Source organism: Mya arenaria, chromosome 5, assembly GCF_026914265.1.
Source record: "Mya arenaria isolate MELC-2E11 chromosome 5, ASM2691426v1".
Taxonomy (NCBI): domain Eukaryota; kingdom Metazoa; phylum Mollusca; class Bivalvia; order Myida; family Myidae; genus Mya; species Mya arenaria.
In genome coordinates this window covers 78790018-78806073 of record NC_069126.1, presented here as the reverse complement: position 1 = coordinate 78806073, position 16056 = coordinate 78790018, and the positions used below count along the sequence as shown (strand labels likewise).

The 16056-nt window shown below is 31.9% G+C and overlaps 2 protein-coding genes across 2 annotated transcripts in view; both read right to left on the bottom strand.

Moving 5' to 3' along the window:
- Positions 1 to 1608: 1608 nt before the first annotated feature.
- Positions 1609 to 16013, bottom strand: LOC128235270 (uncharacterized). The gene is made up of 7 exons (XM_052950074.1): positions 15997 to 16013; positions 6855 to 6983; positions 6531 to 6552; positions 6072 to 6133; positions 5742 to 5757; positions 2620 to 2699; positions 1609 to 2233 (listed from the first exon to the last, which is right to left on the bottom strand). The coding sequence occupies exons 1-7, from the start codon at positions 16007 to 16009 to the stop codon at positions 2178 to 2180; spliced, it is 378 nt and encodes a 125-aa protein (XP_052806034.1). The 5' UTR covers positions 16010 to 16013; the 3' UTR covers positions 1609 to 2177.
- Positions 16012 to 16056, bottom strand: part of LOC128235990 (hemicentin-1-like) — a 31663-nt gene continuing 31618 nt past the window's right edge. The window contains exon 10 of the mRNA XM_052950772.1: positions 16012 to 16023. Coding sequence (XP_052806732.1) covers positions 16012 to 16023 — 12 coding nt within the window. The remainder of the gene's footprint in view (positions 16024 to 16056) is intronic.

The following is a 16056-nucleotide window of genomic DNA, read 5'->3' as shown; positions in this document are numbered from 1 at the left end:
GTCAATCGACAAAACAACTTTTGCGTCTGCGACTATTCAGTAACAATCATAGATTTACCTAGGTATTCCGTCTACTTACATGGTTTATCACCAAAATAACGTGTGAAACATGTGGATTCTGATTTATCTTTCAAATAATTCAAATGATGCTTGTGTAGCGAAATTGGGCCGAGCTTACTTATAATGTAAATTCTGAATATGAAACACACGAACAATATTGTGGAGCAAACAATGTTTGCCAGTTACTGACGTTGCAGCAGAGCATTGTTACTTAAAGTGTTGTTTGATAACAAAAATAGTTTTTAATTACATTTTAAAAACATGACATTGAGACTGAATAACAAACATTGTATTATACCACTATATGGCATGAGTTTGTTTCTGCCTGCGAGCTTTATGAACAACCCTTTAAGTTCAACACCTTGATCAAAACATTAAATGGTATCATTGACTTAGTATAGTTCATGTTGTTTTTTTAAAGGGTATTCCGGGTATCTGAGTCAATCTTTAAAGCCATATTATTTGCAGTGTACACCTAGCTATCACTCTATTTCAGTTACAATTGTACATTTATGAGGGTATATGTTGATTCATAATTCACGACATATTGAAAGTAAAATTTGAACACGAATTACATATCTAAATACATGTCGTTCAAATACCATTACCTAGGAAAACGAAAGTTCAATAGAAACTTACGACACATCATATCATTACCAATTAGGTTAACATTGTAAGACATAAAACTCAGACTGGTTTGAGCCAACAAGCGGGATTGATAAAATTGCCATGTATTTTAGTTCATTACGCATTTGACAGCATTGCTCAAGGTTAAAATATGATTGTGTAATGTTTCTGGTATAGTTGTAATCAAACAATAATTGTTCAGTGGAACACCACCCCTCCTATCCAAACCCAAATGAAATTGAAAAAAAGTAAGAGAACGATGATGAGAGTTATGCAATTGCACAAATCTGTCACTTTGCTGCATAAAGTGTATTAGTATAATAAGGTTATACATCCCTTTGGGCAGTACGTTCACAGAAAACGTTGCAAAGTCCAAAGTGTAAAAGACTGTTTAAATCAGCGCTAACATCAGACATTTCCCTTACTATTTCCATACTGTTCCATTATAAACGAATATTTAAAATTTTAGATGTTTAAGTCACGCATTAAATATTGATAAAAGCGACATTTAATTATTATAAGAGTCGTCCGATTTTGTACATTTTGCCTTATGGAAACGTACATGTTATCGATAATGAGATTCTTTTTCTTATAGATTGCTCGCTGTATGAGGAATTAAGGACTATTTCTTATCTTAACATATTCAATATTGTTAACAGTGAAGCACAATTTGTATAGTTGTTGACAGATGAACGAATTCATTGTATATTTACATTGTCGAAGTAATTGAAGTTGTCATTTCAATTAAGAGAGACTTACTTACTTAAACGAAATCGACTATATATATATAATATATAATTGTTTCTGTTTTAAATTAACAGCGCATAATATATGCAAAATTAATTACATCTCATTATTTATTGTGTATGCATTACACATATTATACATAACACTTTGAAAATTATAGAGTTGTATCTTGGGTCGGTGTCCTTATGTATTACAAATAAATATTGTATTGTATTATATTGATAAAACTACAAATTTTACCGAAAAATATAGTATGCAATTCGGAAAGCGATTACCTAGTATATCCAAGATGTTTATAATAAGCATATTTATGATTTTAAAAACAACATAATGGCATAAAACTTAATTCTACACGATAAGTGAAGCACAAAACTTTCATAATCATAAAATTATCAATGAAAACAATGTGAAGAACAAACGTTAATCCGCAACATTAAATGGTTAATAATCAATATTATTATAGATAGATGGCAAACAACATTTTGTTAATACGCTCTTTAAAACAATCATGTAAACAGAGAAATAATTATTGTTTTTTCCTTATTTCTCTTCTCGGAGGTTTCCTCAGAAAACTTGCATTCGTTTGTCTTATGCTCCTTTGTACGTTCAACATTGTACTGGCATTACCATGGAGATAAGGAATTCGACTTGCAGGGCACATTTGGAATGCTGGGTATTAATATTCTCTTACAGCCCCACATACTTGATATGTTGTGAATGCTTATTTAATAATTAAAACTGAATTAAAACATCGTCTGTGCCGAGTTCTTTAGTGTCGTGTTCTTGTTAATGGGATCCTCTGCAAACAAACTAATATGCATGAGACCACATATGATATTTATATTTCATTACGAGCCAAATGTGAAGATGACAAAGACTATATTAAAAAAAAGTATTGTAACAAAATCAGTAATACTACCAAAATCATGTTGTTGTAATATATTTAAATCAGTGTGGTTTCCTCCATGTACAGTCGTCGAGTATTTCTTGCAAAAATATTGTTTATGATAGTTTTAAGAAATATTCCGTGAATATATATGAAGATTTTGATTTTGTTTCCAATTATATGTATATATTACAAACTATGTTCTGTTGTTACTAGTCCACTAGAATATTTATATGAACAATCAATCCTTTGTAATATTGTATATGACTATTTAACCATCAGTTTGTCTATATACATACCTTTCGAAACATTCATGTAGAGTTCATTCGAATTTGAACTTGACTCATCCAATGTGGAATAAATATGCAAGTTGTCTTGTCTGAAAAGTAATATCGTTAACTTAGTACCTTTGTTAGGAATAAAACATATTTTTTTCAAGTACATCCTTATATCGCGCCTTTAAAATAGTTCTGTTCTTCCCATATGCATCACGTAATTGCCTATGTTTTCCGGGTGGGGTAAACTAAAACAATATCAGCCAAATTGGTGGAAATTGTCATTTAAAATTTTATTTATGAATAAAACAGTCCGGAAACCTTTTTATGTGTCTAATTTACCTGTGTTATATATATAACTGTAGGGCCAGGTAATTAAGATGTCGTTTGATTTATTTAAAGTGACATAATTTCAGACATAATTCATTTCTTTAACATTTGGGTTGGTGTAGTGCGTCCTTAATACTTTAATATAACGCAGCTCTTAACAAAATAAACTCGTTTTCGAAGACATTAGTATAATAGTGAATGTTAAAGTATGGTAAAGTTTTAATCAATGGATTGTACAGGCACCAAAGGTATACCATTTCGTAGAAGTAATAGACTACATCACTCAAGTTTACCGCTGTTAACATAGTTTAATATTACAATGAAAACTACAGCGACAAAGTCCACTTCAAGATTGTGCTCAAAAGGAAAATAATATTGACAATAAAAAAATTAAATATGATTTATCAAAACTGTTGTATTTACAAGCATAACATGTTAGAAAATATTGTTTGGCAGAAGTTTTTCTTTCCACTGTCACATTGTCAATGATACGGCATTTATGAAGTAGTTGTATCAGTATTAGTTATGTTATTTACCAAAATATATAAGAATTGATTAAAACACAATTTGCTCATAATGACATTTCCAATGGACTTACAGTGGATTGGGTAAGAGGCTTTGTTTTATCAGCTATAATATATTTAACATTGCCATCGTGATTTAGCTACTACGTGGTTATTATGAGAACCAATTTAATGGAGTACTAACCCCGTAATTATTATTTACTCAAATAATTAACAGCATGTCTGTCCGTAAATATATCCATTTTCAAACTATAACACTGTACTAAACGTCAACTACACTTCGTTACGTCTTGAACAAATCAAAATAATAAAAGCAGGTATAACTGCGACATTTTTACAAATTTATCAGTGGCTTAAAGCAGTATTTTAATTCATATTGACCTTACAACATAGTCATTGCGACATAATGTCATATTTTAAGAGTGACAAACAAGTATGTAAGAAACTTTTACATAATCAGGGGGAAACACGTATTCCGAATCTGCAACAGTTTAAGTGAGGATTTTTATTCTGAGCTGTTAGATGACGGCGAAAAGTTTTTAAAGGATAACCTTCGACCAGTTTGATGTTTACATATGCGGAAATCGAAAATGTGATACTTTAAAGGTCATTTAACCTCAAAACACATACTTTTTTCACACAGGTGATGAGCAAAAAAAGTCACGTGACCACAAATGCAAACGCCAGTAGTATTTTGGCTCGATTGATCGTCAATCAAGGTATGTTTCTTATCGATATATTTGTTGTACGCGAGAGTTGGTTCAAATGACATAGAAGTGTTTCCTTCAATATCTTTTGTATTCTCTAACCTAATAGCTTGAAAGAAAAAGTATAGAGGAGCATAGATATTGTTGAGCCGAATGCGCGTCATGGTGTATTTGAGATATATAATTTATTATAATTACCAGGCGAAAACAGGTTCCAAATTCCTACTTTTTTAACGTTTCGTCGCCATCATGCAGCTCAGATTCTAAATCCCCACTTAAAATGTTGCAGATTTGGAATACATGTACATCATAACATAAAGATATTCATTTTCTATTTCGCATTTTCATATTGGACGAAACATCGACTCTTGCTATGCCCTTTTATTTGCCGTTATCCATTTTAAATGTATTTATAAGGTACTTGTATGTAACCTTAAACATTTAATATTTTCCTGAAATTTTGATCTGCTGTTTATACTTTTCAACAGAAAATTGTTCTTGGGCTTACAGTGCAATAACAATTTGTCGTATCAATAAAAGAAGCATTTCACGAATTCTTCATCCTATAATTGTGGCTATTATTTGATGCTTATACGTTATGGTGCACGTTAGGTGATTTTCAAATCGTCAATAAAATACACAGTTTATTTGTATAAATTATCATTCTGTCAATTATTCAAGAAATTATTTATATAAGTTTTATATAACAATTATTCGCATTCACAACGTATATGGTTATTTAATATGAAAAAAACACTGCCTTCGCAGTAATGCACCCAGATGTGTTTATAGTTCGAACATCTTTCGCATGTTCGTTCCTCCTTAAATGTGTCTTACTGGTTACAACTAGAACTCACATGGGTTAGTCACTTGTAACATAATGACGATGCTTCATTTCAATACCCTGAACAATTTATTTTTAGATTTAAGAAAGTAGAACAAGAGGTCTCATACAAGGTCATCAAAGTCCTAATAAATACGTGTTAACAAAACAGTACTTATGGTCCAAATTTCATTGCTGTAGCTTCAAAAATAAGAAAGTAGGTCAAAAGATTACAGTCAAGGGCATCCGAGGACCACATTGATGCTCGTTTGTAAAACGTAGTGTAGGCTATGGTCGAAATTAAATCGGTAATCAAGGAAGCACAATGTCTAAAAGTGTTATTAAATCCGTTTTGACAACATTCGAAGAATACATGAAATGTAAAATAAATAACGACCTTCGCTTAAATGGAAAGTAATGCGTATGAATATATGTAACAAAGAATAACAATATGATTTACTTTTTTCGTGATGCAAACTAGCGAACACTGTCGTTGCGCTCTGTTGAATTTTTAGTGTCCGGTACTCACGTGTTCAATATGGTTGGTAAAACGAAAAATACTGGTTGTATCACATGTTCGGGATTTTATGGCTCATAGTGATGCACTTTCGAAGGAAGGTAGTGTTAACTGTATACGTGCACGCATACATGTAGCCTAAGTAAGGCTCTTCCAAGCTTCGCTAGATTTAGAGCCCGTAATGTATTTATTCATCATTTATACACATAGTGACGGCGTATTCATTTGATGTGCATTTAACTTACCTTTTCTTTCCATATCCTGTAAAAGAAATACAGAAACACAATCAAGGAGAACGGTAGAAAACAAATGCAATATCCACATGTGCAGTACTGTTAAAGTTTTTCAAGGCTACAAATGCTTTGTAATTGTAAGAAACACCAAATAGCAAGGTGACCACTTAGATGCAGAACGGGTTGCATGTAATTATATAAGGCTGTATGTAACACATGAATACTATTAATTGCAACAGAAATAGTTTTTCTTTGTTTGTATATAAAACAAATACACTGACAAAAACAGAAAGTGGAAGTTTAAGATTGAGTACTTTACATTATAAATTATATGACACTTACTTAGAACGTCGTAAACCGAAGTGACAGTAGTCACCGACAATTCCTCGTACTTTTGATCCGCGCTATACCCAGGATGGTCGTTACCGAATATGAAAATGTGAGACATAAATTATTCAATAATTGATCTAAACGCATTACTTTAGTTATTTGCTTTATCTTTATTAAAATTATAAAAAAAATGATTAACAAACTTGATTATCTTCACTGAATTCAATTCAATTATCCATTTATAACATTATTTTAATGAAAAAAAAAATCTGCTCTAAAATATAGCTTGGTTGGTATGTTCCTTGCAAACATGAAAACGTACAATTAGGACCAAAGATGAACATTTATGTTTATACTTTGGGTCACTGAGATTGTCTTTCATATGTAGTTTTTCATTTGAATATTGAGTAAATAAACCAGCCATAGATGACGTGTTTTCAAACCATTCAACACTTTGTCTCAAACACTTACACGGATTGCCCAGAAGAAGTATCTGAAAAAGGGAATGCGGTTAAAGGGAAAACATTTTGTTTTAGCGGAATACATAGCCACACAAAAAGCATGTTCTGTAATGCTACACTTAACTCAATCTAAGCAGCTAATATCAAGAAATGTTTACGTAAAACTATGACTCTTGATAACGCACTTGTGGTACTGCAGAGAAGGTTGACGTAAGCAACAATACTGTTAACAAATAGTTTGGTTCTCTTTCTAACTTACAACGCAATTGCTTAAAAATCAAGATATTCATCGATGTCGTTTAAGCATATAAGTTTCATTTAATTAACTACATACCTCTTTTTCTTATTATGTTACAATTGACTGAATATTTCCATCTTAGAATAACCACGACCAAGGTTATGGCCACGACTGCTCCGATACTTCCGCCAACAGCAACGCCAATAACTTGACCAGCAATGGAATCTGTTTGTATACACAGACATATGCTAATCAAAGATAGGTAAAAAATATTAACATAAAAACCCTGTTTGTTACTTAACAAAAACAACGGCAAATGCTAAAAATGTATACTGAGTCAAATGTCAAGCATATACACACTTCTCCCAATTTTCAACTGCCACGTGAGCATACACAAGCGGAACACAATGAACCGTTAAGATTTCAGTTTACACAGTAAAAACCAAATGATGCGTCTTAAGGTCAAACGTAAATTGACTAAGATAGTCAGAATACACGTGACAAACGGAAAATGCACCACAAAGATCACTCTCGACTCCTTCAGAAGTGTTAAACGATGAGTCGAAATAAAATCGACTTTGATACTCGTTTTTATTTTTCCAAAACACGATATACAGTTTACTCCTATTGTGCTTACAATGTTATTTGTTTAATAGGCATTATGTCATAATATATGCATAGTTAAAACATACACACAAAAAAACAACCAAAGACTTTAGATGTCAACAACCAGACTCAACAGAAAACTTACGTGTAGTAAATTAAATGATTTATTATTTGGGAATATAAGAAATGATAAATGCGTTGAAGAATTGTGTATGGCAGGTTTTGTTTGAACACTATAATAACAATATTTATGCGAAAAACTACAAAAACAAGCTCAGTAGCAAAATGTGCAAAACATAAACCCGGTTTAATGGCACTGGGTAAACACGAAAGACAAAGAACTTAAAAACAATAAATCACAAAGAAGAACAGCACAAAACTCCACAAACAGCACAGTGCATACATAATATATATACAAAACTATGTATGTTTATCAAGGATTGCTAGGTACCTAATTGGAGCGGTCAGTAAAATGTAAAATTTACTTGGGGGTTAAACCCAGTTTAAGTGCTCAAACCTCACTCTTAACCCAACAATCCTAAATAAAGAAATTAGGCAAAAGGTAAATCTTATCAAAGTATGCATTAACTTGAGGAAACCATAAAACAAATAATAATACACTTCTAGGTAAACACCAAATACTTCTATGATAAGAGATCCCAACTCTATCTGCAGATGGAGGAATATAATTCAGAGCACCTAATGCAAAACACTTTCAAAGATACGATGCAGTCATTGTTTGAAACTATCAGCATCACACACATTCTGCCTTATAAAATAAAAGGTTTTAAACTGTGTCATCATAGAGTTCATGATAAAATGCATCATTGTACTAAAACTGGGAAGAAATAAAATAAAAATACTTAAAATAAAAGCGACATATATTAGCTAATCTTTTCTTCCAAATGATTTAAAAAAATTGAAGAAAATGACTCCACATGCCAAAACACCCGAGTCAGCCAAAAAAGGTTTTAAAGATAACATGAATTAGCAAAATTTTCATAAAATCAAAGGATTGAAAGCTTAGTAATGTAAGAATGTTACATTCAACCCTATATTTTGTTTCAGAAAATCATCTTTACAAGCTAGAAGGCAAGTTCCTTCAAAAACTCTACAAGACAACTCATGTATCGCATATCTATGCATTGTATTAAGTAGGGAGACATGGCCAGAAGTATGGCATCACCTTTATTGAAAAAAGCACACACAATAGCATCGTTACACGGCTTTTGAAATCTACCGATTGATAGAGACATATTAAAAAGGGACCACAAAGGGTGAGGTAGAGAGTGCAAATATTCTTTTAAGATTCGATTGTTTATGTATTTGAAGGTCCTGAAGCTTCATTAACAGGCAGTGATGATATAATGTCAGCGATCTCACTTGGTAGCACAGTAAAATTGTCCATTTTGCGAATACTGTAATGATTGTTAGCTGGCGGGACAACATGACCGCTATCATCTTATAAAACCTGATTTTTAAAGTTGGTATTGAGAATTTCAGCTTTACCAGCGTCATCTAGGCAGGGTTCAACGCCATAGGGATCTTGGATTACATTATTACTCGGCTTCGGTTGAGAATATGAAAACGAATTCAGAACTGTCGACCACTCTTTAGAGTGAAAATACCCGGAGCAATTTATTTCTGAGAATTTAGAATAATATGTTTCTTTGCGTCATGAATGGCCAAAGTTGATTCATTTCTGAGCTTTCGAAATTCGTCCCATATTTGAGTTAAATTTATTTTTAGCCTTTCTATACTAACGTTTACGTATGCGACACAGATTGTTTACGCGTACCGTCATCCACGGTACGCCCTTTGGTCGAATAGCGACTGTTTTAGTCGCTATACATCTCCAACACCCGATGTCATTAAGCTATTAGATTTAGCAATGAAAATCAGATTTAGCGCGGATTGGGTACTTTCAGTGAACTAAGTTTGCTCTGTTGTCACTTCCGATATACCTTAAGATGAACAAAAAGGTTGAATACGTCTGGAGTTCTTATATTGCTGGTGTTGTAGTTCAAGTCACCGGTGATGATTATCAATAATTCCTGTTTTACAGGTCCCACAGAAGCCTTCATGATTATATTTCCTGTTGGATTTTATTGCATTGCTTTATGTGACTCCAGGTTCGCTACCGCCTTATTTACAGCATATTTCCCCCATTTTATCACAAGCCCTTTTATCCCTAGTGTCCAATGCTTATCTCCGGCTGTATCTAGTGCCTGTGCTGCAGCTGCTTTAAAACCTTTTGATGTAACTTTTAATCCAATATAAGCTATAACATCATATATTCCAGAGCTGCCAGTAAGTGAACCAGTGGGTAAACCAGTGAGTCTATCTTAATACTCATATATTCCACTACGTATATTATATTTGTTTCCATTATATTATTTATTTTTGTTTTAATGTAAAGGCAAAACTTGAATCTACTCCGTTTAATAATAAATTAACAATTTTACCAAAGGGGTCTGTAATCTTAATTTTAATAGAATTAATTCGCAGTACTTAAGTCATAGAAAACAACGCCTTAGGTCCCGTCAACAATTGAATAATTAACTAAATCACAGTGAACGTACAACGTAATAATAAACTTAGTTATGTCTGGCAATAAAGACCCATACTTTGTTTGGTTAATTAGTTTGTTTTCAAAACCGATCAATGGTACGAATTAAAGAGTTTTTAAATTAGGGGTAAAAGTGTTGCTAATGGAAAAAGACACTTAAAACTCGATAAGTCAAATTCAATCGTTATTTTGCTCGCTTCATCTGGTTCTTTGCCGCCATTAGTAATTAACGTTTCTTTTATATAATCATTTAATTCACTATAACTGTAATTTCCACTTTCAAAAATTTAAGTCTTTAAAAGTTTTTTACTGTTGTGATATTTTATTACTGTGTTTTGATAATCTGGAATTATTAATGAATAAGTCAGTGTATTGAATTTATCTAGCCCAATTGGATACTGTTTATTTTTATCCAAACAATTTGTCGGTCAAATGTAGTTGTAAATTCACTTGGTATATTTGATGAATCAATTTGCCTAACCTTTACGGATGAAAGTGTAATATTTTGTTCCATTGTTATTACTAATAATGATGATATATTTTTATTGTGCCAGATATGTTTACAGCCTCATCGCTGGTAAGTTTAAACTAAGAAATTTGTTACCGGCGTCAAATAATCTTAAAAGAGTGCTGCGTTGTCTATGTATGCTGTAAAAGTCAAACAAAATCAATTATCCGACTATTACCAAATGCTGGTTGATACAATTCCAGTTCCATAAATGTGTCAGGGTAGGATAAAAGCTCAAGTTCTCTACAATCCGTTGTGTCGCGGATCCGTTGTTTTCAAAGCAATGCAATTACAGTAATAAACCGTGTTTTGAAACGGAAAGTTGCATTAAAAGTGCTGATTGGTTTGATAATGATTGTGGTAATGCAAGGAATTTGTACCAAGAATCTTTATGTAATTTTAATACAAATAAGACTGAGGTAAATAGGTCTGCACTGTGTTCACGAAAGAAATATTACAAAGATTTAATTCGTAAAAAGAAAAGTTGTGCCTTTCGAATCAAAATGAAAGAAATTGAAAACTTAAGAAGAAGTAAGCCTAAAGAATTTTGGAAATTCTTTAAATCAAAAAATAAATTAAATAATTGTAATATTTCTCTGGAAGATTTCAAGATTTTTTTTGAAAATCTTAGTAACAATACGTCTGATTGTAATAATGCTGAGGCTGAACATTTTTGTTCGAATCACGACTTTGACGAAAGTAACTTAACATTTCCAGAGTTAGATGAACCTATTTCTGTCAACGAAGTAAATTGCGCAATTAAACATTTGAAACGTAATAAATCGACTGGTAGCGATTGTATTTTAAATGAGTATTTTATTGAATGTGTTGATATATTATCTAGCCACTGTTGTGACATATTTAATAGCATTTTATCATCGGGTTTCTATCCGGAAAAGTGGACAGAAGGTGTAATTATTCCTTTACATAAAAAAGGATCTATTGATGACGTTAACAATTATAGAGGAATTACACTTGTAAGCTGTTTTTCAAAAGTATTTACAACAATTTTAAACAAACGCATCGAATCATTTTGCGAAGCTAATGCCACTATTTCGGATGCGCAATTCGGATTTCGAAAAGGTTGCTCAACTGTTGATGCTATTTATATTCTTATTTCTATTGTGCAAAAGTATATTAATGAAAATAAACGACTATATGTAATTTATGTTGATTTGCTTAAATGCTTTGATAGTATTTATCGCAATGCATTATGGCTAAAACTATATAATACTGGTATAAAAGGTAAACTACTTAGAGTAGTTAAAGATATGTACGAAAATGTTAAGTCAGGTGTTAAATCATGTGCATCTTACTCTGACTGTTTTAGTTACGCTGTAGGCCTGCGTCAAGGGGAGGTTATGTCCCCGATACTTTTTTCTTTGTTCGTGGAGGACCTAGAACTATTCATGCAAGATAACAATAATTCTGGTTTAAATATTGATGATATTGTATTGATTATGTTGCTATTTGCAGATGATATGGCCATTTTAGGCAAGTCTCCACAGGAAGTCCAATCCCATTTAGATAACCTCTATTTGTATTGCAATGCATGGGGTCTAAAAGTAAATACATCTAAGACTAAGATAATGGTTTTTCGTAAACGCGGTGGACTACGTCAAGATGAGAATTGGTTATATAATGGTCATACTATCGAAGTAGTTGATAACTTTAACTATTTAGGAACTGTAATAAATTATACTGGAAGTTATACATTTAACCAAGAGCATTTGGTTGGGAAAGCCCTTAAAGCTATGAATATATTATTATATAAATGCAAAGAATATGACCTAAGTCCTTAACTGTTTTGTCAATTATTTGATGCTTTTGTTGGTTCGATATTGAATTATGCATGTGAAATATGGGGTTATACTAAGTCAAAAGAAATAGAAAGTATACATTTAAAATTCTGTAAGCGATTGATGCAAGTTAAAATAAACACATGTAATGCTACAGTATATGGAGAACTCGGGAGATATCCCTTATATATCAATAGGTATGTCAGAATTATAAAATACTTTTTCAAACTTAATCGTAGTACTAATATTATTATCCAATATGTTTACACCCAGGCTATTAATGATTGTAATAAAGGGTGTGTAAACTGGGTCTCTAATGTTAAAAAATTGTTAAACGATTATGGATTTGCATATGTATTTGATAACCCAAGTGCTATATGTGTTAACACATTCATATGCGAATTTAAGTGTAGAGTGATAGATACTTTTAAACAAGAGTGGTACGGAAATATTAGTAAGAGTACTGTTTTAGACATGTATAGACTATTTAAAACCTCTTTCGAGTATGAAAAATATCTAGATTTAGCGCCTAAAAATTTACGTTTATACTTTGTCAAGCTTAGAGTTTCTGTACATCCGTTGAGAATACAAACCGGAAGATATGCACGCAACAATATAACTCGCAATGAACGTTATTGCCTATGTTGTAATGACTTAGATATTGAAGATGAATTTCATTTCATTTGTGTTTGTAGGTGCTATTCGCAAATACGTAAACTTTTTATAAAACCACTGTATTATGTAAATCCATCTGTTTTTAAGTTTCATAAATTACTGACTTCGTATGACAAGACTGAAATTATGAATGTCTGTAAATATATGAAACAAGCATTTGTTATACGCAACTCAATAATTAATAACATGACATAAGTACACTACTAAAGATAATTGTCCTCACTGCCAATGTTATCAAGTAATACATACTATAAGGTTAGTTACTTAGAAATCAATTCTTGACTTTTGCTTGACAACATGCCTTAAATTTGTTAAAAAATCCTCTTAGTTTGTTTAGAGAAATGACATGAACTTATGTATAACTATATGTATTAAGACGATGTACAATTGTATAAGTCTAATAAAATATCTGTTCTGTTCTGTTCTGTTCTAATAAAAAATTGCTGGCTGTCCAAGCTCAAACCAAAAACCAGGTAAAAATTGATCAAGGGAAAGGATTACAGGGTTTACATTATTCTGTGCCTGTGAATACATCCACTTATGTTCATTGTTTTACCTTCAGGTCTTCCAGCTGACAAAAATGAATAACTACCAAGAGCTGTCTTTATATTTTTTGGCATGTATTTCATTCTTTAAAATTCATGCAGGAGTTCCCAAAAGGGAAGTTATACCATTTAGTCGCAGTTTTATTCCAGTATTTTCCTGCTTTGTTGCATTTATAGCATCCATTTGTAGTGACAGTAAATTAATTTCTAAATCGTTCACCTTATCTGATAAGCGTACGCCTTCATCAACATTTAAATTTGTGTTTTCATTATTTTTTATCAATTTCTTTTTTAACGCTTAATCTTGTCAACATTTTTCTGATTATAATATCTTGTCTTGAAATAAAACCAATTCATATATATTCTTTCTTACGGTTCTTTGGAGCTTATTTAATTGGTGTTCCTCAGTACTAACTAATTTTGTGACCTCTTGTATTTTCGAATCATTAGCATTTAACATTTTTGTCTAATGCATTATATTTAGCACCTCGCTGAGTACGATGTTGGTTTGAAATTGTGTGTAATTCTGTTTTGTTACTCATTTTTGTCAAAATATTCGTCCGTCATTTGTTGAAAAAAATTCTTTAAGTCCTTTTCAGAAGCGTTGTCAGATTTTTCAGCATTCTTTCTTGCTTTCACTTATCCGTCAATTTGATTGTTTACACTATTCTGTGTTTTTTTAATTATCAATCTGTAAGAGTGCATATTTGTTTAAAGTTGTAAAATATCATCATTTGTTTGTTGTGTTTTAACCGCAAACATACCTTGTATCTTCTCAATTTCATACTCGTCTAAGGATTTGTGAATTTACCAAAACAAATAGTTTTTGTTTACATACTCATATGGCTTTCAGTAGCCCCAAGATTTTGTTTTTACTACTATGAATGCCAATATATATATTTAAATTATTTTCCTTGTTTGTTCACTTGTTAAATTAGTTAACTTTGTTTCCTCTTTTAACATAGATGGCCACATTTCGTGTCTAAAAATACTTTGTGTGCTTACAAGTGTCTGGTTGCATTGCGATTCTCCGAAAATCCTATAACATAACCCCATTATATGATAGTGTTCCATCATTTATTTTTAACTAACCTCTTTGGTTTAAATAAAATGAAATTGTTCTTTAAATGCAGAATTGCAAACAAATTTATCAATTTCTTTGCACATTACAGACACTATTTGTCTCTTTTTGCGATGGGTATTCAAAAACATGTACACACAACAATTTAATCTTTTGTTTTTTGGTGTCATGTATTATGATTGAGAAAGATAACAAACGCAACAATGTTATGCCTTCCCTGAACAAAGTAATCAATTATGTCGTTTTTATTATTCTCGCAAACATAATCATCAAATATTACTACTTTCTGCAGAACACAATTCATTTCTGTAACAGGTAATATTTCATCGCTTGATGTGTGTAATATGTCTTGTTACAATATTTCATTATTTCATGCAATCCATTTTTAGTTATTAAGTGTTTATATTTTGACTGCTCCAAATTTGTTGCATAGAAGTAAAACTTATCATAATAAATAAATCGCTTTAATAACATATGCTGAAGCGTATCATTCATCCCTGAACCACTATTACCTGACATTTATAATCTAAAAATCAGAATGTGGCATGCAATCGTAAATTACCTTAAAATAATCATGGTTTCATTTTTCTTTATAATTTGGTATTTGCATTTTATTAACTTCTGTAATAAACTGTTGGGTTAAAACTATTTGAGGTTTACTTGCGTTGCGTATTTCGGGATAGTAGATATACAAAAGCATTACACCGTTAAGTACAAGTATGCAAAAGTTAATGGATCGAGAATTCATTTAAATCTACTATCTCGCAACGCCCGACTCTAGAAGGCTCCAAATTGGACGAACAGTTTACCTACTACTTTTGTCTTCATCATTCCAATTTAATGAAGAAAGCAGACTCTAAGATCAACAGCAGGAAAAGCAAAAGCACTTAAGAAATCTAGCCATGCTTACTACAACCAGAAGGCATACTTGGGGAAGGTTCCCCGAAGAATGTTGTTGCGCAGCGTACAACGGAGGACAAAAGCAATGATAAGCAACGAAACAAGGCTATGACAAAATTGAAGTCATATTTAGACAGAAAAGCAATCACATTACAGACAGAAGTAGGCTTTAACGTTCTTGAAAGGTTTCATGTATATGACGGAAACGCAATGTAGAAAATAATTGTATAGAGTTATTAAGCACCCTACACAAGATAATCCAGTGTTTAAAGTGTGTAAAGTTAATAGTGATTCGATATAAATTATTGTATTATTGTAACGTACGAAGTCGATGAAGAAGATGAGATTTAACAACACAGCAACACAAGAAGGTGATAGTGTCATGCTAGTGTCAAGCTACGAAATAATAGAGAATAGGAAATATAATATATAAGGTTCATCTAACGCAAGCAAGAACTTATTAGCTCAAATGGGAAACACATTGAACTGACCAACCCACATTAAAAAAACTGAAATACCCTCACTTTTGAATATATTTTAGAATGTAGTACTCACCAGTTCCTGGCATTTTCAATGTAGTGACTGTTATAGCCTGTGACGCATTTGATCTGCCAA